At 49.7% G+C, this 21,236-nt stretch overlaps 1 protein-coding gene across 1 annotated transcript; it reads left to right on the forward strand.

The window, feature by feature from the left end:
* Positions 1-17,045: 17,045 nt before the first annotated feature.
* Positions 17,046-17,966, forward strand: LOC134433483 (olfactory receptor 14J1-like; the record flags this gene model as incomplete). Its single annotated transcript, XM_063182335.1, has 1 exon — positions 17,046-17,966. A coding segment is annotated over exon 1 (921 nt), but the record flags the coding sequence as incomplete, so codon positions are not given.
* Between the last annotated feature and the right edge of the window lie 3,270 nt (positions 17,967-21,236).

Raw genomic sequence — 21,236 nt, forward strand, 5'->3', positions numbered from 1 at the left:
ACCCTCAGCTGAGGAGAGGAGGAGGCATAAGAAGAAAAGGGAACCTGGGCTTCATCCTTCCACAGGTAAGAGAGGGGGAAATCTCTCGTCCCATCTGCAGCTGCTCCCACAGGGATGTGAGGGCTGATCCCAGAGCCCCAAGGGTCACAGTCAGAGCTGCCCTCAGGGAATGCTTGCCTGGTATGGAGGGACAGCGTGGGAGCACCTGGATCATGGGGCACCCAGCTGCCCCCCATGTTTGGAGGTGCCTGAGGAGGGCTGGGATGATGCCAGGGACATTCCGCAGTGACATCTCCCCTGTCCTGCTCTGGGTGAGCTCAGTCCCAAACCTGACCCTGATCCTGGTCTCAATCTCACTCCATGTTTAGATACACTCACAGTTCTGTATTTATTCTCATCCCAGTGCCAGTCTTGTCTAGCCCCAGACTCAATCCCAACCTAAAGCCCTAAAGCCAATCCCATGTCTCGCCTTAACCCCAATCCCAGCTCTAATCCAAACCTCAGCCCCAACTCCAAGCCCAGCCCCAATTCCAGTCCCTTCCTAAATCTTCAGCCCCAAACCAAATCCCAGGTTCAGCCTTTCTGGGAATTTGGGGGTGTCTCTGTCCCTCTGACCCTGATGATGTTTGGGTGGGGTCACAGCAGGGCTGAGAGGGACAGAGACCCCCCCAGCCTCCCCAGGTGTGAGAAGGTGGGAGAGCCACCCCAGCCCCAAGCACCCTCAGCAGTGAGAGGGACACAGAGCCCCTGGTCCCCAGCCCTGCACAGGCATTGCCTGAGGCCAGAGGGATGGAGACCCCCCAAACATCCCCCAGGCTGAGGGGACAGAGACCCTGGAGCATCCCCAGGGCAAGGGGACAGAGACTGCCACAAGCACCCCCTGGCACAGGGTATGAGAGGGAGGGAGACCCCCCAGGCATTCTCTGGGGTGAGAATAATGGAGACCCCGTGGGGAATGGCCTGGGGTGACAGGGACAACCCCCCTCAAACTCTTCACAAGCATCTCCCAGTGCAAGAGGCAGAGAGACCCTTGAGAATCCCCTGGGCACTGGGCAAAATAAATTTGGCATCAATCAAACTTTACTCTGCATAAATCACTTGATTAATATTTGATTTTCCCACAAGTCACATGATGACAATGGAAACAAATCCCAAACATGATTACACTGAAAATAGAAGCAATTCTGTTTCAATTACAAGTCAGATCAATTCTAGCACAGCTCCAACTCAGCTTCTTGCAGGTTCCAATTAAAGAAAAGTGCAAATTTGGCCCAATACAGATTATTAAAAAGAAGGAGAAGTTCTGTGTAGCTGTCACAAAGGTGACAGGGACGAAGACTGACTCTCACATTTGGCAAAGCCCCCAAGGGCAAGAACTCAGGAGTTATTTGGGAATTTAGCTACTTGAGCTGGGCTTCCTGTGGGACTTCCAGCAGCCCCTTGTGTTCCTCACCTTGGGGTGAATGAACCTTGTCAGTCTCGCTCGTATCACATGATCCCTTTTCTGCAGTGATTTTAGTAAACTTTTCAAGGAAAGACAGCAAATTATTTTCTTTACACTGGCCAGCCACAACAGCCATTTTCCTCATCAGTTCTCCCATAAGTCTCTCTGAGGAAGCTGCGTCAAAGTTTCCAAGAGTTCCTCCAGAGAGAACCACAACCTCCTCAAAGGAGGGAACCATGCTGTTGTCAAAGGCACTTGGGGTCAGACAACAGTGCCCTGAATTCACTGTGCCAAAATAATGTCGCAATTGGGTTAAGAAAATTCTTAGAAAGTCCATTATCCCATTGTGGGATGCTCTTCCCAGGGGGAGGATCCAAGCATTCCTACCTGGATATAAGCTGAGGCTGGCAACACCAGCAGCACCTTGCCTACTGGATTCCCAGAGGACAAGAGCTCTACAACCACCACTGAACCTTCAGAGGAAGACCAGACCCTTCTACAGGATCACTGCTTTGACAGAATCACGTTCATCACTCCAACAGGACTGCAGCCACCATTTAATGGGACTGCTGCCACCACCCTGACTAACAGGGTGTCAGATTATATCCTGACTCTGTCAGTTTAAGGCAGTGTTTCTGTATCATTGCAATTCTGGTTTAGACTCTCCCCCAGGTTTGCCTTCAAACCAGTACAAAATTTAATGTGCTTATCCCTTGTTTTCCTCCCACAACAGAATTTCCCATCCCCAACCCTTCACCAGATGGAACACAAGGCTGCGAGGAAAATGAGGATCCCCCAGGACCCCCAAGCAGGTGAGAAAGTCAGTTCCCTTTCCCCTTCTCTCCCGCTCCATCTCCCAGCCCAGCATGGCCCCCGGCTTCAAGACAACCCCGGTGCTAACGCTGTCCTGCTCTTGTCCCGGGGATGCATTGAGGGGATCTCCTTCTCCTTCCCTGTGGCACAGAGGGAAATCACATCCTCTCCTTGTGCTTTTTCCCCCAGACAAGGAGCTGAGGAGGGAGGATAAATCCCTATGGCAGGACATGGTAGAAAAGGCCATTTTGAGCAGCTCCACGGTCTGGAATCCAACAGGGAGGAATAGCCTCTGAGGTAGAACAGGAGGAGGGGCTGCAAACCCAGCCCAGGGTGCTCTGAGGAGGAAAGACCCACCCTGTGCCAGGAAGGTGGACAGAGCTTAAGCCAAAGCTCAGAGACAGTGGAGGAAAAATCTCCATGGCAGAACCTCATTGAAGAGGTCGTTTTGAGTGACTCCACAGTGCAGAATTCCAATGGGGAGGAAAATCCCCAGAGATCCTGCAGGAGGATGGGCTTCAAAGCCAGCCCAGGGTGGTCTGAGGAGGAAAGACCCACCCTGAGCCAGCAAGGTAGACAGAGCTTCAGACAGAGTTTGAAGCTGGTGGTCCATGAGCAGCTTCATGATGGGGAGAAGCCCTATAAGTACTTGGAGTGTGGGAAGAACTTCAGGCAGAGCAGCACCCTGATCAGCCACCAGAGGATCCACACCAGGGAATGGGCCTATGAGTATGGGGAATGTGGGAAGAGCTTCAGCCAGAGATCCACCCTCATGACCCACCAATGCATCCACACTGGGGACAGCCCCTATGAGTGCCTCCAGTGTCAGAAGAGTTTTCACATCAGGTCCCATCTCCTCAGCCACCAGCATATTCACACAGAGGAGAGGCCCTTCCACTGCCCTGACTGCGGGAAGGGTATCTAGCAAAACCTCCACCTCATCAGGCACCAGCGCATCCACACTGGGGAGAGGCCATGTGAGTGTGGGGAATGTGAGATGAGCTTCAGCTGGAGCTTCAACTTTAGATGCCACCAGGGCAACCACACCAAGGAATGCCCTACAAGTTTGGGGAATGTGAGAAGAGCTTCAGTCATAGGTCCCAGCTGGTCATCCACCAAATAATCCACACTGAAGAGAGGCCCTATGAGTGTCCCGAGTGTCAGAAGAGGTTTCAGACCAGCTCCAATCTCCTTGGCCACCAGTGGATTCACACTGAGGAGAGGCCCTTCTGCTGCCCTGACTGTGGGAAAGGCTTCAAGGACAACTCCATCCCCGTCACCCACCGGCGCATCCACACAGGGGAGAGGCCCTACGAGTGTCCCCAGTGTGGGAAGAGTTTCTTCGGCAGCTCTCACTTGACTAGACACCAACGGAGGCACCGGTAAGGGAAGCCCTGCAAGTGCTCCAACTGCCGAAGAGCTTCGTGCACCGCTCTAGCTTCATCCCCCATGGGAGGATCCACATTGGTCAGAGCCCTGGTGACCCACATTTCCTGTGATCCATGTTGGGAGGACACCTGGCTGGTTATCCTTTTGGTTTGGCCCTAATTTTCTTCTGATTTTTCTTTATCACTTTAAAACACCTGAAATATGACAAAAAAGAAAGTAATTGATCAAGAATATCTAAAATCCTACTATTTAAGAGGTGTTTGAGGTGGAAATTATGGTTTGGGAACATATTCTGGAAGATTTGTGTGTTCTTGCGGGATTTCAGGAAGTATTCTCCATATCCTTGCACTCCAGAATTCAAGATAAATTGGTCTGTGACCTCAAAATGATTCAATCCCACTGAAACCACCTCAATTTTACCCCAAAATGGCTCAATCCATGTCAAATTGCCTTGTTCCCACCTCAGAAAAACTCAGTCCTATGCCATATCTATTTGATTCCACAATCTCCAGGGTGAGATAGTGTTGGAAGGAGATTGGGAGAAGTGAGATCGAAATTTGAGGGTGTGGGATCGGGATTGTGTAGGTCTGGGTGTGTGTGATCTATTTTGATAGTAAATAAAACTTTCAGAACTATCGATTTCTGTCCCATTCATTTTCCATCAGTTCCAGTTCTGTTTTCAGAGTACCATCTTCTCAGCTGATTGTATTGGTGTCCTCCTTTCTCTCCTGCCTCACTTTGCCTGCTCTGTTTCTCTCTCAGTGTCTCCCTTAACCCAGGGCAGCTCCCACCAAAGATCCTGCCCTCATTTAATTCCCAGTGCAGGAGCTACAGCAGCCATGGGTGAAGTTCTGAAGGCTGGAAGTGAAATGTCATTGTAGGATCTTGCTGCACTTGGCTTTTGGCTCCTTCTTAAGGTCTTTGCCTTTGAGGGCAGGAACATCTTTTCCTGGCTGGGAACTGGAATTCCAGCCCCTGGGAGCAAGTGCCATGGATCCCAGAGGGACATTCCGGAGGCTCCCAGGGTGCTGTGTAGTGCCAGGGGACAAGGTCCAGCAGCTCTGTTGGTTCTGCAGTGCCACAACAGCCCCTGATTCCTTGAGTATCCATACTGCCAACAGAGGTTCCTTGATTCCCATGATGCCCTGCTGTGTGACCATTAATATTTAGTGCCATGAAGTTCTTCAGTGTCACAATGGCCTCCCTCGCTCCATGAGCTTCTGCAGTGTCACAATGGCCTCCTTGGATGGGCAGTGTCACCATGGACCATTGGCTCCATGAAGCCCCGCTGGGTCACCATGGACTCCTTGGTTCCATGAGGTTCTGGGAGTGTCTCCATGGTCTCCATGGATCCACAGTGTCACAATGGACCACTGGATCCACATGGCCCTGCTGTGTCACCATGGCCCCTTGGTTCCATGGAACCCCAGGGTCACAATTGACTCCTTGCTTCCGTGTCACCCTCTTAGGGTCAAAATGGTCCCTTCATTCCATGAGGAATACAAAACTTTTGTAGAAACATTGAGCAAATCCTGCTTAATAAAACTGGGAACATCTGTTTGCATTCAAGAGAGAGATGTTAATGATGAGGGTGGCACAAGCAGCCTCCATCTGCAACAGAGATCCAGGGAAAGGACAGGGACGGAGAATTCAGCTGCAAGACTCACAGAATTCTGCTCCCAGAGATCATTTCTGCTCACACTGTCCCTCCTAGAAAGGTGACACCATTCCAGGCAGCCTGGACTGAGCAAGTGGCTCCTGAGTGGGGTTTGTTGTTCAGGAAATCTGCTCAGACTTTTCCATTTTTTCTGGTTTGAAAGCAAAACCAGTGAGAGACTCCAAGTCAGAATTACAATTTATTAGGAAAAGAAAAAAAAACCTAACCAAAATGCATTCAATAATACAAAAGAAAAAACATTGACAAAGTCAGAATACAACTTGACACCCTGTTGGTCAGGGTGTTGTTAGCAGTCCAGTTGGAATGGTGGTTGCAGTCCTCCTGGAGTGGCAGATGTGGTTATGTTGGAGCAGTGATCCTGTAGTAGGGTGTAGTCTTCCTCTTGTCGCAGTCGAGGCGGTCATGACATTAAAGCAGAGACCACAAGCACACTCAGTCTTAGTCTCAGTTGTCAACCGTTAGCACCGTTTGCAACCGTTAGCAACCGTTGGCAACATTTTATTAGTGAAAATGGCTGATACACTTTCCAGTTTTTTCCCCTCCAGTCGCAGAAGGCTCCCATCTTTCCTCTCTCAATCTCCTTGGTTCAGCTTCTTCCTCTTACTTCTCGCTCCTTTAGCCAACAGGCCCGCTGCTAGCCCCTTCTACAATTCCCCCTTTTTTGTTTTTGACCTTAAATACAGCTGCTATGGATTTTTGCAGGGCCCTTTTCAAAAACCCAAGCAGAGAGGGAACACACAAAATCACAATCACAACCATCAACAAAATTCCCATTCTTAATACAATTGTTCCTGTCCTTCATCCATCTTTAAGTACTGATATATGGTCTTAGAGTACTGATATATGGTCTTAGCCAGTGTCATCCGCACGTTCTGCTTCAGCTGCGGAATAGTGAAGAAACAATCTTTTAGATCAATGACAACTATTGGCCATTCCTGTGGAATCATCATAGGTATAGGAAGGCCTGGTTGTAAAGCTCCAATTGTTGTCATTACAGCATTTATCTGCCGTAAATCATGTCAAAGTCTCCATTTTCCCGATTTCTTTTTTATTACAAAAACGGGGGTGTTCCAGGGACTGAATGATTCCTCAATGTGTCCTGCTTGCAATTGTTCTGTAACTAATTCTTGCAGGGCAGTAAGCTTTGCAGTAGTCAGGGGCCACTGGCGTACCCAGACAGGCTTATCTGTCAACCATGTCAGGGGTACAACTGGACGTTCATTGCCCTGCAACACAGTGGCCCCCATTAAAAATCCGTAGTAATTTTGACACCCCATTGAGATAAACAATCTCGTCCCCACAAACTTTGAGGAGCATCGGCAACATAGGGTCTGATGTTAGCTTGTTGGCCATCAGGATGTTTCACATTAATTACAATGGCTGACAGGCCACCTGTTGTAGCACCACCCAACCCGAGGAGTCCAAAACTTGCACGAGTGAGAGGCCACGATTGAGGCCAGCAAAGTCGTGAGAGTATTGTGACATCTGCTCCAGTGTCAATCAAACCTGTTACTGATATAGTTCCTGGATGACATCCACTGGCGGTGAGAGTGCATGTCTTTTCTGGACGGCTCTCTGTTACTTTCTCAGTCCAAAACACTTGAGGTACTCCTGTCGATCCAAAGCTTCCTGTGCCGCGACTTCGGTCCACTGCATTTGGAACAGAACTCACAAAAGGTACAAGCTGAGCAATGCAAGTTCCTTTCTGAATAGTGACAGGAGGGTCATCAATGGATACCATAGCATGAATCTGCCCTAAATAATCAGCATCAATAAGCCCTAGATGCACATGAATACCTCTAAGTGTAGTACTTGATCTCCCTATCAAAAACGCACTCAATCCCCGTCCTATCAGACCATAGGCATCAAGAGGCACTTTACATATTTCTTTTGTTAAAATGGTTACTGTGTCAGCGGTGGGTATATCAATCCCTGCGGACCCGCTTGTTGTCCCTGAGAATTGTTCGCAAATGGGTAGCTTTGCAGGGCTGGGAAGGCCTGCATTTGCTGTTGTGGTTGTTGGGGTATTTGTTTCCCCATGCGCCCCTTCGCGCTCCTCTTTGGGTTTCCTGGCAATAGCTGACCATTTGCATGATATCTACTTCTGCATTGCTTAGCATAGTGCCCAGATTTAGCACAATGGTTGCATAAAACATCGCTACTTGCACTTGGCCTAAATGTTGTTTTCTGGACAATACACTGTCACTTTACGTGCCCCTGTTGTCCACAATTATAACACTTTGCTGAAGGTCTTAGCACTGCAACAAGAGCTGCCATTTTATGCTCGACTTAATATGCTCGTCAATAATCTTTCTGCAATCTGGGTTTGCATTTTCTTTAGCCAACTGTATGCACAATTTGTCTCGCAAAGTTTCATCATCTACCTGTTTCTCAATAGCAGCAGCAAGTTTTTCTGCAAACTGCAAAAATGGTTCTCTCATCCCTTGTTGTATAGTGATATATTTCTGTTTTGGAGCTGCCATTTCCATTGTTTTAGTTAAGGCACTCATGCCAATTTGCTGAGCTTGTGCCAAAATCGAAGGATCCCACCTTGCCTGTAAATCTGGATTTTTGCAAAAGGCCCAGTGCCCAGTAGGGCATCAACACCCACAGCATGTCTTTTAACAATTATACAATTACAATACATATACATACAAACACAGTCCCAGCTCTCAAGCTGCCACAGCTCTCGGCTGTCTTCGATACATACATAGAACATATACATATCCCTATACAGTCCCAGCTCTCAGGCTGCCACAGCTCTCAGCTATCTTTAAACACACACACAAATCCCTAGATGTTCCAAGGCTCTTTTCCTTAAAGGCCATATTTTTACAGCTTTCTGCTGTTACAGCTCCTTAATTCAAAGGCCATATGATAGTCTCAAGTCCCAGCTCTCTGGCTGCACAGCTCTCGGCTGTCCTAACTTCTACTGTCCCAGCTCTCTGGCTGCACAGCTCTCGGCTGTCCTATCTTCTACTGTCCCAGCTCTCTGGCTGCACAGCTCTCGGCTGTCCTATCTTCTACTGTCCCAGCTCTCTGGCTGCCGCAGCTCTCGGCTGTCCTATCTTCTACTGTCCCAGCTCTCTGGCTGCACAGCTCTCAGCTGTCCTATCTTCTACTGTCCCAGCTCTCCGGCTGCCACAGCTCTCGGCTGTCCTATCTTCTACTGTCCCAGCTCTCTGGCTGCACAACTCTCGGCTGTCCTATCTTCTACTGTCCCAGCTCTCTGGCTGCCACAGCTCTCGGCTGTCCGGGGGATTCCATACCTTCTTTCGATGTTTGGCTGCATGTTCTTCATCACTTGATTTGCTGTTGCTGTCACTGTCAGGTAAAGGAGGATACAGCCTTGCAGGTTGTTCAAGTCGCTCAGAGGGAAGCGGTGGGGGGCAGACGGCTGGACCTTTCTCTCTGCTGAAGACATTTCAGCTAACTGGTGTAGCAGTGTAGTATATACAGGCACCATTGCGAGCTGCTGTGCAGGTGTGAGATAAGGAGGCTTAGGGGCCTGATAAGAAGAGGCTAGGGCAGGTCGTCCAGAAGTTTTGGCAGCTTTCCCAGAAGCCTTGGCAACCAGCCCAGAAGCTCTGGTAGCCTTCCCGGAAGCTTTGGCAGCCTTCCCATCAGAGCCCCCTTCTATCTCAGAGGCCCCCCCGTCAGGTTCTGTTATCAGGCCCGACTCTTCGTCTGCATCTTGCTCCAATTCTCTCTCTATTTTCCATTCCTTTAAAGCCTCAAAGAGTGAGTTCCAGGTTACTGCTAAATCAACAGCTGTTTTATCTCCCGCTCGAATAACTTGCCAAAGTCTGTCCCCGACTTTCTTCCATGCCTTAACACTAAATGCTGTGTTGGGATCAGTGCCAAAATTCTGTGATTTAGCCCACAGCATTATATTACGAAGTGCATAGTCTGACGTATTAATTCCCTTATTTCTTAACAAAACTTTCCATGTAGACAGAACACTTTCTTCCTCTTTAGATAAATTTTGTCCCATTATTACTAGTTGGTGGCTCACCTACTTCCAGGTGTCTTGATTGGAGGGAATCAGGTCCGGACCTCCCTGTGGCTTCCACCTGCAATTCTCAGCTGCACCAATGCCGCCTCCCCCACTATGTCCCAGTGGGTCACGTATGCCAATTGCTAGGACCCTGTATGGGCCCTCACCGACTATTTTCTTATCACGTCGGGGTCACCAAAATTTCGCAGTCGAGGCGGTCATGACATTAAAGCAGAGACCACAAGCACATTCAGTCTTAGTCTCAGTTGTCAACCGTTAGCACCGTTTGCAACCGTTAGCAACCGTTGGCAACAGTTGGCAACACTTTATTAGTGAAAATGGCTGATACACTTTCCAGTTTTTTCCCCTCCAGTTGCAGAAGGCTCCCATCTTTCCTCTCTCGATCTCCTTGGTTCAGCTTCTTCCTCTTACTTCTCGCTCCTTTAGCCAACAGGCCCGCTGCTAGCCCCTTCTACATCCTCTGAAGATCCAATAAAAATGGCAGCTGTTCCCTGGGAAATCCAGTGGAAAGGCAGCTTGTGCTGTCCCAAACCCCAGATTATATCCAGCTGGGGATGCTTAACTCCTCCCCACTGGGCGGAGAATCTCCCAATGAGCTAAAATCATTCTATAAGTCATGGGGTGGGTGCAGAAACGGCTCCAAGAGGGTGTTATCTCTGAGTCACGTGGCAAGGCATTGATCAGCTCATTTACAGGAGATAAGGAAAAAACAATACCCTTCTTGCTTTCAACAGCTCTTGAGGATTGGAATAGAATACATCTTTACATTGTAACCTAGGACATCTATCACTGATGAAAGGGTGGGATGGAAGAACTTCATATTTGAGGTCATTTTGAGCTCTGCTGGCAGTTTCCCGAGGTCTGGTAGTGCTGTTGGCTTCAGGAACAGTTTGGGAAATGGCTCTGGGACTGAGGGCTGGGTGAAAAATGAGAACGGTTGTTAGTCTTGTATTTACAGTCTTTTGCTATATGTCCAGTTTTCTCGCAGTTATAACAGTTTCCACTGCCTTTATTACATTTTGTATTGTGGAGAAGCACATTTGCTGCAATCAGCGCTTCCATTGCACCCTGGCCTGTGGCCTTGGCTAGGCTGGAGTCACGGTCTGAGACTGCTTGGCAAATGCAAGCATCAACCATCTGAGTGATGGTCGGCTCATGGACAAGGCGGAGGGTGTCCAGAACCTTTCTGCAGTCAATACTGGCATTACAGAAAGCTAATTTGCTAATAAGATAATCCCCGACCTTTTGATCGTCTACCTGTTTTTCCAGCACTTTAATAAGATTATCGACTTGATATAGCTCTCATCCAGGCCCTGGAAGTCAATGTGGGATGTAGAAGTGTCAGGTGGAGGAGGGTAGACTATGCAGCACCTTTGTGATCTTCTAGTATTGACCAGGGGAGGACTTCAGCCTGATATTGCAGTCTAGTATAGTCTCCTTCACTAGTAAGGCAGTCCGATGTGAGGTGTTGTCACCGTTCTTCCTCAACAGAAACCTTTTGGTAATTCATTAAATTTATTTATCCAAATTTGTTTCCACAAAATAAACTCAGCAGGTGACAATAAAATTTTTATACACTCTATTAATTTATGGTACCATCGTGTGGGCAGTAAATGGCGCATCCAGCAAATTCTTAAGAAAGGGAGAACTCCTCCCATAGTCCTTTGCAGCCTTAACTAAGTCCTTAATTTCCCTATGGAGGTAGAGAATCCAAGATTCAGATGGCATCTGTGCAGTATAAGCAGGGGCCAAAACCTAAATGGGAATCCATAGGGAATAGATTAAGGTTTTGGCCCCTGCTTATACTGCACAGGTGCCACCTCAATCTTGGATACCACCTCCCAGTCCCCCTCCTTTGCAGCTTTTCTCCGCATCCTCTGCCAAGAATCCCTGGGCTCATCCTCACTCTTGGATAAGCTATCGCTCTCTTCCTCTGCAGAGGAAGCAGGTCTGCTGGGAGGGGCGCAGGGCATTCAGCCAACTGGCAACACACCGTGTTGAAGGCCTTTGATAGCCAAAATGGCTTCCTTCCAATTGGCCCCATGTCCAGTTCCAGGGTCGGAACTCAACATCAAGGTGGGGCCCGTCACAGGGGAGGTATGTGGAGCAAAGGCGGGAAATGGGGATGAAGGCTGAAGGGAATCTAAAAAGGTGGTCTCTCTAACAGGAGCATTGCCATCTTGTGATTTATAGGAAGGGGGATTAGGATCAGGAGATGAAGGAATGTGGGTGAGGGAATATCTCAGGGCAGCATGGCCACTACCACCCTGAGGAGAGGACAGAAAAGGAGGGAAGATGACAGGTAGCAGATGGCTTGTCTGTGCCAAAGGGCGGGCTCCATCTCCCATCCTATTCTCAGGGAACATGGGTTTGGGAACGTGGGGGGAGTATTGAATAAACCAGGACAATGGGCTGGAACCATGAACTCGTTACATGATCCCATAAATTGAATGAAACAACAGATAAAATTTCCCAACTTTTAAAACCCCTTGTGTTTGTAAAATATAAAGCTTTTTCCCAAGAGCATCCCAAAACGGTAACTGAAAGATAGAATCAACAGAAATATCAGGAAGCTCCTCAAATAACCATGAACAATACCTTTTAAACTCCTTTCAGAAAATGAACTCCCCTCTAAATTTAAAACCCTCCAAAACTTAACAAAAACATCCTTTGGAGCTTGGAACTGAGTATTTCCCATAGCTGCACCCAATGAAAGAGGAAATGCCCATCCACAGGAACCGAAAATCAAAAGACCAAACCCCTGGGAGCTCTCTGCAACTCAGTCCCTCACTCTCAGTCTCACAGGCACAATCTTCAGCCAAAGTGGGGTTTGTGGGGCTGTCAGCAAAGCTGGTCTCATAGATGTTGAGGGGATTGTCGACTTCTTCTTCAGCGAGATTCAATAAAACTCAAGTCTCATTTCAGTGTTATGGCTGACCTGAAGGGGTACAGCTTCCAGTGACATCTGGCTGGCAGGATCACTGCTGGAGATGCTACCGGGGACCTTAACAAATCAGGTCCCTATTCGGGCGCCATGTGTAGCATCATTGCTCTACTGAGGCCCTTGTAGCATCCAGCACTCATGAGCCCAAACCTCACTGCTACCTTAGTAAGCTGACAGAACAGGCAGGATGGGTTTTCATATGATCTCCTGCAAACTGGGTTTAGTGGTACAGGAACAGGGTACACAGCTGAACAGGGTCCACGGATGAAGACAGGGTGTAGGCTGAGGGAACAGGGCCTTATATGGGGTAGTGAGGGTGGAGCTGAGGGTCAGGGTCCAATGGATATGGGGGAAACGGTGCAGAGGAGGGGTCAGATCTCAGGTCAGCCAATAAGGAAACAAAAGTGGAGGAATGCAGCAAACTAGGGCCAATGGAGGGACAGAGAGAGAAGAACATTCTAGGGCTAAACAAACGTAGGCAATAGGAGTTTAACTAGGATAATTAGGCAAATGGACCAATGGGGTAACATACCATTCCATAAATCATGTGCCTGCAAAGATCTATGGGAGAAGAAAGCGTCTCATCCTAACCTGAAAGCCTATTCCTCTTATCTGGAACAGGTCCTCTATGTCTAGGGGATTGAGACTCTGATGGCAGGGCTCTGGGCCTCCACACATCCTCACAGCTGGCCCAGGGCAGGTCTGGAGTGGTCTTGGTGGCAGCTTGGGCTTGGCACACACTTGAGGAGAATGTCTGTTTTCAACAAGGAGCTTAGGAGTTTTAGATTACTAAAATAAAATAAGAAAAACCCCACTCTGCCTGAGTGCAGCAAGTTCTCCAAGATAAGCTGACCCCAGGTGAGTGAGGAGAGACAGGATGGGGTTTGGAAATGTGGAGCAAGGCTCTCCACACTGGGTCAGATCTCAAGACACAGCTTCTCTGACCAGGACAGACCTCCTTAGGAAAGCCCCTGGGTCTATCAGTCACAGAATGCTGCTATCATTTCTTCTCTAAAGAGAACCATACACCCTTAAAACAGGAATATAGATTTATTGGAAGCTGTTTGAAATATTTCTCTGTAACAATAGAAAAAGAACTTCCTAGTGAACTGCACTACAGTAGAGGGAAATCAAAGCAAAACCACAGTTTGTCAGGATGTACTGATCCTAATGAGCCCCATGGTGCATTTGGAGCTGAGCCCTGAAACCTCAGGGCCTGAGAGGAGATTGCACAAACCTTTCCAGGAGTGAAAGACGGACAAAAACCCCAAAATGTCTTGAGCCATGAATGTGTCCCTCTGAGGTCCAGCCCCAACACAGGCTCCTCATGGACTCCTTGGAGGAGAGTATTGGAGGCCAGGATGGCATGAAATCCTCTCAGAGACTCAGTGTAGAAAGGAAAATCCAAAGTACCTTAAAAACCTTGAGTATCTCAAAGTATTAATGAGCACTACTGAGTGTCAGTACAAAGCTCTCAAGGGACTCGTTAAAGCAGATAATTGGGGCCATGATTGTACAAAGCTCTCACAGAGCCTGTATCAAAAGGGAAACACCAAATACCTTAAAAAAACTAAAGTACCCTGAAGTATTAATGAGCCCCAATGAGTGTTGTTACTGACAAAGCCTCTCCAGGGACTAATTACAGCAGATAGTTGGAGGCCATTATTGCACAAACCTCCCAGAGACTCCAAGTTAAAAGCCAAATCAAAGTCCTTTGAAAAACCTGTGGAGAGGCTCCCGGCTCAGAGACAGATCCTAGCAAGGGCAGTGCTGCAGAGAGACATCTCTGCCCAGGAGCAGCTCCCGTGCACAGCCCAGCAGGGCTGGGGCACTGCCTGCAGCCACCCTGGGCACAGCACAGAGGCACACAGGGGTTAAACTCAGTCTGGGCTGGGAGCACAGAGCAGAGCTACCTCAGGGCTCACTAGAGCAGAAATCATCCCAGGTTTGAAACAGTCATTCCCTGGCTGTAGGAAGAGAAGCTGCAGTTCCTGCAGGGATCTCCTGGAGCTGGCACATCCCACAGCTTTTAGGCCATTTCAGGAGGACTCTCAGAGCTGCTGCAGAGCAGGGCTGTGGCCCTAGGGCAGGGCTGGCTTTCCCTGCTGCCCCAGCCCAGGCACAGCCCAAGGCAGCTCCTGTTGCCAGGCTCTGCTGCAGGGCTAAGAAGCCAGGGCTGCAGCCAGGGGTGCCCAGGGCTGTCATGCAAAGCAGGGTCCTGCAGCCCAGGGCGCTGTGCTGGGGCAGGGACTCTGCTGCCTGCCAGGGACAGCTCTCAGCCGGCCCGGGGAGCTGCTCCCAGCACTGGCGAGAAGCTCTGGGGGGAAGGAGCCAGCCTGAGCAGGGCAGGGGCTGCTGCTGAGAGACTGGGTGAGGCAGGGCTGCTCCAGACCACCCTGGGCACAGCTCCGGAGGACACTTCCCAAAGAAGGTAAGCCAGGGATTGCTGGAAAGATCAGGAGCTTTCATGAGAGTGTTTTCAATTTCCTGCTTGGAGTAGAGTGGGAAGGTTAGGGTGATGACATAAAGATTTTTGTTTTTATACATTTTTCATCTCTTTGTAGCTCTGCAAATTACTATTATATAGTTATAAAATTATAATATTTCTCTAACTCTATTAAACTCTTAATTAGGTCAAATTACTTTTATATACTTCTAGAACTATAATCTTTAATTCTTCCATAACTATAATCTTTAATTAACTCTTGTATGTTTGTCAACCTTTCTCTTAGATTTTAGAACAATAAGCTAACTGTCTAAACACATTCCTGAAACACTTTATAGTCTTATTATCAGGAATAGGACCTACAAGAAGAACATTCTGGTTTCTGACCAGAATATGAGCAGTCATAATAAAAAGGGAAGGCAAAGAAGCCTTTGGACCTACTCCAATGGGTTGACCCAGGGATGTGTAACCAGGGCAACTGAATCTGCTATTGGATGTTCCTGTAAAATATCCTAATTAATCAACCTTAATAAATTGCTGAAATCAGGGGCCAGGATGTGCTAAATCCCCACTGAGACACCTGGAAGTTTCCAATTAATGTCTGGTTTTTACTTTACTGTTCTAACATTGTTGCAAGGTTTGTTTTTTTTTTTTTTTGTTTTTGGATTACAGACAACAGGGGGCTGAGAGAAGCAGAAGAGGAATTGTAATCCCAGAATCACAGAACATTCTGAGTTGAAAGGGACACACAGGATCATCAAAGGAATGTTTGAACATTTACAGAGAGTCCAGAACTGTAACTTTGGGTGGTCACTCTCTCTGCTGGGAGCCTCCCAAAGGGCCCTCAGCCACTCCTCAGCCCTGGGCAGCAGCAGCATAACCTCTGCAGAGCCCAGCAAGGCTCTCCTGAGCTGCCCTTGCCCACCTGCACACAGAGCCTGCCCCAGCCAGGGCCCTGCACACGGGCAGGTTTCTGTAGGGCCCCAGCCAGGGCACACATAGTGGGATGGGCTCTGCGAGCGCTGGCAGGGACAAGGCTCCTCTCAGGAGCGAATGTCCAGGCCCAGGGAGATGCTCAGGGAAGGAGAGGGGGCTGAAGACAGCAGTGCTGGGGGCAGGATGAGGGCACTGCTGGTGTGTGGGAGGTGCCGGGCACAGCTGGGCACGGGAACACTGTCCTGAGTGCCTGGCTGTCTCTGCCCTGCTCTCTCAGGCACAGCACCACAACATCTTCTCTTGGTTCTGCCCTGCCCTGATATTGTCACTGTTATCTGCTGCTCTCAGGGAGGCTCTGGCATTTGCAGCAGCTGAGTTAGGCACTGCCCTTGGCATTCTTGCCAGGCAGGGCTGTCCATGGGAATGGGGTGTCCAAGCTTCCCTGGCACCTGTGGGGCTGTGGGCAAAGCAGCCCATGGGAAAGGGGAATGAGCTGAGCCCCCTCCCTGAGATCCCATAACGGGCACAGCCAGGGATCTCATTGCTGTGCCCTTCCAAGCTCTGAGCTGCCCTCCTGGGTGCAAATCTGTGCCAGAGCCTCTGGGAGTTCCCTGAATATCCCACAGGGAAGGGCAGAGCTGCCAGAGCTGAGGAAATGCTGCTGGGTTTGCCAAGGGAGCCATGAGTGTCCTTGGCACAAGGGGGTGCTGAGACCTTGCCCAGAGACCTCGAGAGAGGGTGACATATTCAGGGATCCCTCTGCTCTGGGCAGGGTCTGGTTTATCCCAGGGAGACCCAGGAGTGTGATTGTGCTCTGATTGCAGCCTAAGGTGCAAAACCAGGGCAGTTGGGAACAAGCCCATGCAGCCCCTCACCTTCCCTGAGCCACAGGGAATCCTTTGCCTCTCCCATCTCTCAGTGGCAAACTCTGAGTGCAGCCGAAATGCTGGGGGTTTCTGACGTCAGAGAGCCACGAATGAAGGGTGGGGAGGAAGACAATTCCTAAAAAAACGTCCTGCTATTCATGTCTTATAGGACCGTGAATGCAGATGCTAGCGAGCCTGTCTGCATTAGAAGCGATTCCCCTGTCAAATCCTAAATATCCAGCCTTTTCCCTCTGCCCCATGGCCACAAATCCAGGGGACCAGGGCAGGGATGGCTCCTTGAGAGCCCCTAAGCACAGGCCTGGCTGCTCCCGGCAAACTCAGCCAGAACAACTGGAGCTCAGGCAGGGACCTGGGTGAAGGTTTTACCAGAGCAGGAACAAGGCTACCGGGACAGTCTGCGGGGAATGGCCCAGGCTTGGCTCAAAGCAGCCCCTTCTAACTTGTCACTGTCCTTTCTCCATGAACAGGTCCCCATGCCCAGCCACAGCAAATGTCCAACAGCAGCTCCATCAGCCACTTCCTCCTGCTGGCATTGGCAGACACGCGGCAGCTGCAGCTCCTGCACTTCTGCCTCTTGCTGGGCATCTCCCTGGCTGCCCTCCTGGCCAACGGCCTCATCATCAGCACCGTAGCCTGCAGCCACCACCTGCACACGCCCATGTTCTTCTTCCTGCTCAACCTGGCCCTCAGCGACCTGGGCTCCATCTGCACCACTGTCCCCAAAGCCATGCACAATTCCCTCTGGGACACCAGAAACATCTCCTACAAAGGATGTGCTACTCAGGTTTTTCTGCTGATCTTCTTCATGGGAGCAGAGTATTTTCTCCTGACCGTCATGTGCTACGACCGCTATGTGTCCATCCGCAAACCCCTGCACTACGAGACCCTCCTGGGCAGCAGAGCTTGTGCCCACATGGCAGCAACTGCCTGGGCCAGTGCCTTTCTCAATGCTCTTCTGCAAACAGTCAATACATTTTCCCTGCCCCTGTGCCATGGCAATGCCCTGGGCCAGTTCTTCTGTGAAATCCCCGCCATTCTCAAGCTTTCCTGCTCACACTCAAAGCTCAGGGAATTTGGGCTTCTAGTGTTTTCCATCTGTGTGGCATTTGGTTGTTTTGTGTTCATGGTTTTCTCCTATGTGCAGATCTTCAGGGCTGTGCTGAGGATACCCTCTGAGCAGGGACGGCACAAAGCCTTTTCCACATGCCTCCCTCACCTGGCCGTGCTCTCCCTTTTCCTCACCACAGGCACATTTGCTCATCTGAAGCCTCCCTCCATGTCCTCCCCATCCCTTGATCTGGCCCTGTCAGTTCTGTACTTGGTGGTGCCCCCAGCCCTGAACCCCCTCATCTACAGCCTGAGGAACCAGGATCTCAAGGCTGCCGTGCGGACAATTATGACTGGATGCTTTCAGGAACATTAAATGTGCTGGCCAATTTCTGCCAATCACTTGTAATAAAAGTCATCATTGATACTTCTTATTGGTTTGGTTGTGGTGGTATTTTTTCCTTCATTTTAGGTATTCATGTTGTCCACAAAGAAAAGCCATTCCTTGGGTCATTTCTCATTTGGTTTCTCTCCACCTTCCCTTTGGCCACAGACTGTATCAATGAGGGGTTGCACTCTTGGTGGCTTTAAAGGAACTAAAGGATCTCCCAGCAGAGTTTTCGGCAGAGATGCCCATTTGTTTCCTTCTCTGGAGCTGCAGCAGCAACGTCTGTGTGCAGAGCTGGGGGCAGATCAGGGCGGGCACAGCAGCTGCGCCCAGCAGCACCAGCAGCACCTCTTGGTGTTGCCAGTGCTGCTGCCATGGCCCTGCCCCGCTGCCCTGGTGGCCCTGGTGTTGCTGTGGGGCCTGAGTGCTCTCGGGGCCGGGGACAGTCCTGGGGGTGGCAGTGCCGGGGCTGCAGCAGGGACAGCCCATGGGCACTGCTGGGGCAGCACTGACGACTCAGGCCAGGGCCTAGGGGCTGCAGGCTCCCTGTCCAGGCTCTCTCAAGAACATGGCCAGGCCAATGCTCAGCACAGAAAAGCCCAGTGAGCAGCCCCAGGCTGGCCGTGGGCAGGCTGGGGGCAAACAGCATGGCTGAGGCTCTGCAAGGGCCCTGGGGCAGATGGGAAGGAGCAGTAGAGCAGGGGCTGATCCATCCCCAGTGCGCTGCACAGCCCAGGGCAGCGTCCCAGAGCGTCCTCATAGAGCTGCCAACAAGATCCCCCCTCTGCAGCCCTGGCGTCTCCCCCAGCTCACAAAGGTGCCCCATCCTTGCAGGCACAGACACAGCAGCACTGGCTCAGGAGCCCCTGTTTGCATTGCACACAGCAGACAGGAGCACCCCCATGCGGTTTCTGTGGGGACATGAACCTGATGGGGCACAAATGCCATCAGCCCCTGGGGCCAGCAAGGGCTGGAGGACACCAGGGAAACCACTCAGCTTTGTCCTGGTCTCTGCAGTAAGCCAGAAAGTTTGTTCCCATCAGCTGGGAGTTTCCTGTCCCACTGCAGATGCTGTTGCTCAGAGCCAGGGCTGCCTGACAGCCACCTTCAAACTGCCCTGAGCATTTCCTTGGCTTCACCTTTGCTTTCTTTATTCTTCCTGCTACAAATTTCTTCCTATTGCCCACTCCAGTGGGCCCAGAACTGGACATAGCCCTTGAGGTGTTGCCCAACCAGTGCCCAGCACAGGGGAAGAATCCCTGCCTTGCTCCTGCTGGCCACACCATTCCTGATCCAGGCCAGGAGCATTTGGCCATCTTGTCCAACTGGGCACACTGCTGGCTTATGTCCAGCCTCCTGTCCATCAGTTTCCCCAGGTCCCTTTCTGCCTGGCTGCTCTACAGCCACTCTGTCCCCAGCCTGTAGTGCTGCAGGGGTTGTTGTGGCCAAAGGGCAGGACTTGTTAAATATCACCTTGTTGGATTTGGGCCCTGAATGCAGCCTGTCCAGGGCCCTTTGCAGAGCCCTCCTACCCTCCAGCAGATCCACACTCACACCCACCTTGGTGTCATCTGCAAATTTGCTCATGATGGATTCAATCCCCTCATGCAGATCATCAATGCAGATATTGAGGTCCACACTGGTTGGCTCTGACCCCTCGGCCATCCTGTGGGTGCCCCAAAATTGCACTCAAGGTGATCTGTTCCACAACCTTTCCTGGCACCCAGGTCAGGCTGACAGGCCTGGAGTTCCCCAGCTTCTCCTTCCAGCCCTTCTTGGGGATGGGCTCACACTGACACCTCCACTCCTCTGGAACCTCCCTGCTGAGCCAGCACTGATGGCAAACGATGGAGAGCAGCTTGGGGAGCTCATCCACCATATCCACCATCTCCCTCATCCCCCTAGGATGGATCCCATCTGGTCCCATACACCTGTGAGCATCTGAGTGGCTCAGCAGGTCACCAACTGCTTCCTCCTGGATTCCAGGGGGCTGTTCTGCTCCCTGTGCCCATCTACCAGCTCAGGAGAACTCTTGTCCTGAGGGCAACCTGTTCTATTATTGAAAGTTGAGACAGACACTGTGTTAAGTAACTTAGCCATTTCCTTATCTTTGGTTACTATATTTCCTTTTCCTTACTTTGGTTTCTATATTCTCCACTGCATCCAAAAAAGAGTAGAGGTTCTCCTTCTCCCTACTTCTGCTATAATTTTTTTAAAACTAAAACAATTTGATATTAGTATTTTTACAGAGGTGGCCAGGTTAAGCTCTAATTGAGTTTTCACTTCTCAACTTTTCTTTCTGCATGACGTAAGGACATCCTTAAACACTTCCTGAGTTTCTGGTCCTTTTTACCCTGAGTTCCCACAAAAGTTCCATGGGCAGCCAGGCCATATTGCCGGCCAGGGGCTATTTACATTTCACAAATAGGACGGGACTGCTAGCAACTTTCCTTAAGCTGTTTTATTTTTCAGCATCAGTCTCATTCATGATTATGGCAATGGGAAGATGCTATCAGTTCACAGGCCAGGAAGCAGACAGAGAACTTAATGTTACAACTTATTTTAAAACTGTTTTGACCAATCACACAAAGCAAAAGCATATTGACAATAGTTCTATCCAATCACTTTAAGCACATGTACCTTTGGTTAAAAAAATGCTTGCTTATTTCAAATACAATACCTGCATGTAAGCCTTAAAACACAATGCATAGAGCTCCATTATTAAGCTTCAAACTTCCTACTATCTTGCTAGATAAACTTCACTGTAGCTTAGGGAGTTATTCTAGAGAAGCATTATTACACAGACCATTGTTCTATTTGTCCTTAGTTTTCTACTTTTTAGATAATTTTCCTGCTGACCTATCTCACAGCAACTTCTTAGCTCAAATCACAATTCCACTGTCTCAGTGGCCTGCCTTTTGCAACTTTCAAAAAACCCACTGATATTATGGATTCCCACATGGTCAGTAATTTTCCTTATCAGCTCATCTTTTGCCACACTGGAACAGGCTTCACTTTCCCCCTTAAGATTACTTTCTTGAAATGTGTCCATCCTTTTTGGACCCCTTTGTTTTTAAGGGCTGTTTCCATTCAATAAATCAGGACCTTATTTGGTGTGGAGAGTAATATTAATACTTGGTTAGCTGAGAAAGGCCATGCTGACATAATGCCGCTGGTCAAGCTGAGAGAGGAAAGTCAGCAGTCAGTAACCTGAAAGGAGAAGTCAGCAGTCGGTGACCAATGATA

This window comes from Melospiza melodia, unplaced genomic scaffold (genome assembly GCF_035770615.1).
Source record: "Melospiza melodia melodia isolate bMelMel2 unplaced genomic scaffold, bMelMel2.pri scaffold_18, whole genome shotgun sequence".
In the NCBI taxonomy this organism is placed as follows: domain Eukaryota; kingdom Metazoa; phylum Chordata; class Aves; order Passeriformes; family Passerellidae; genus Melospiza; species Melospiza melodia.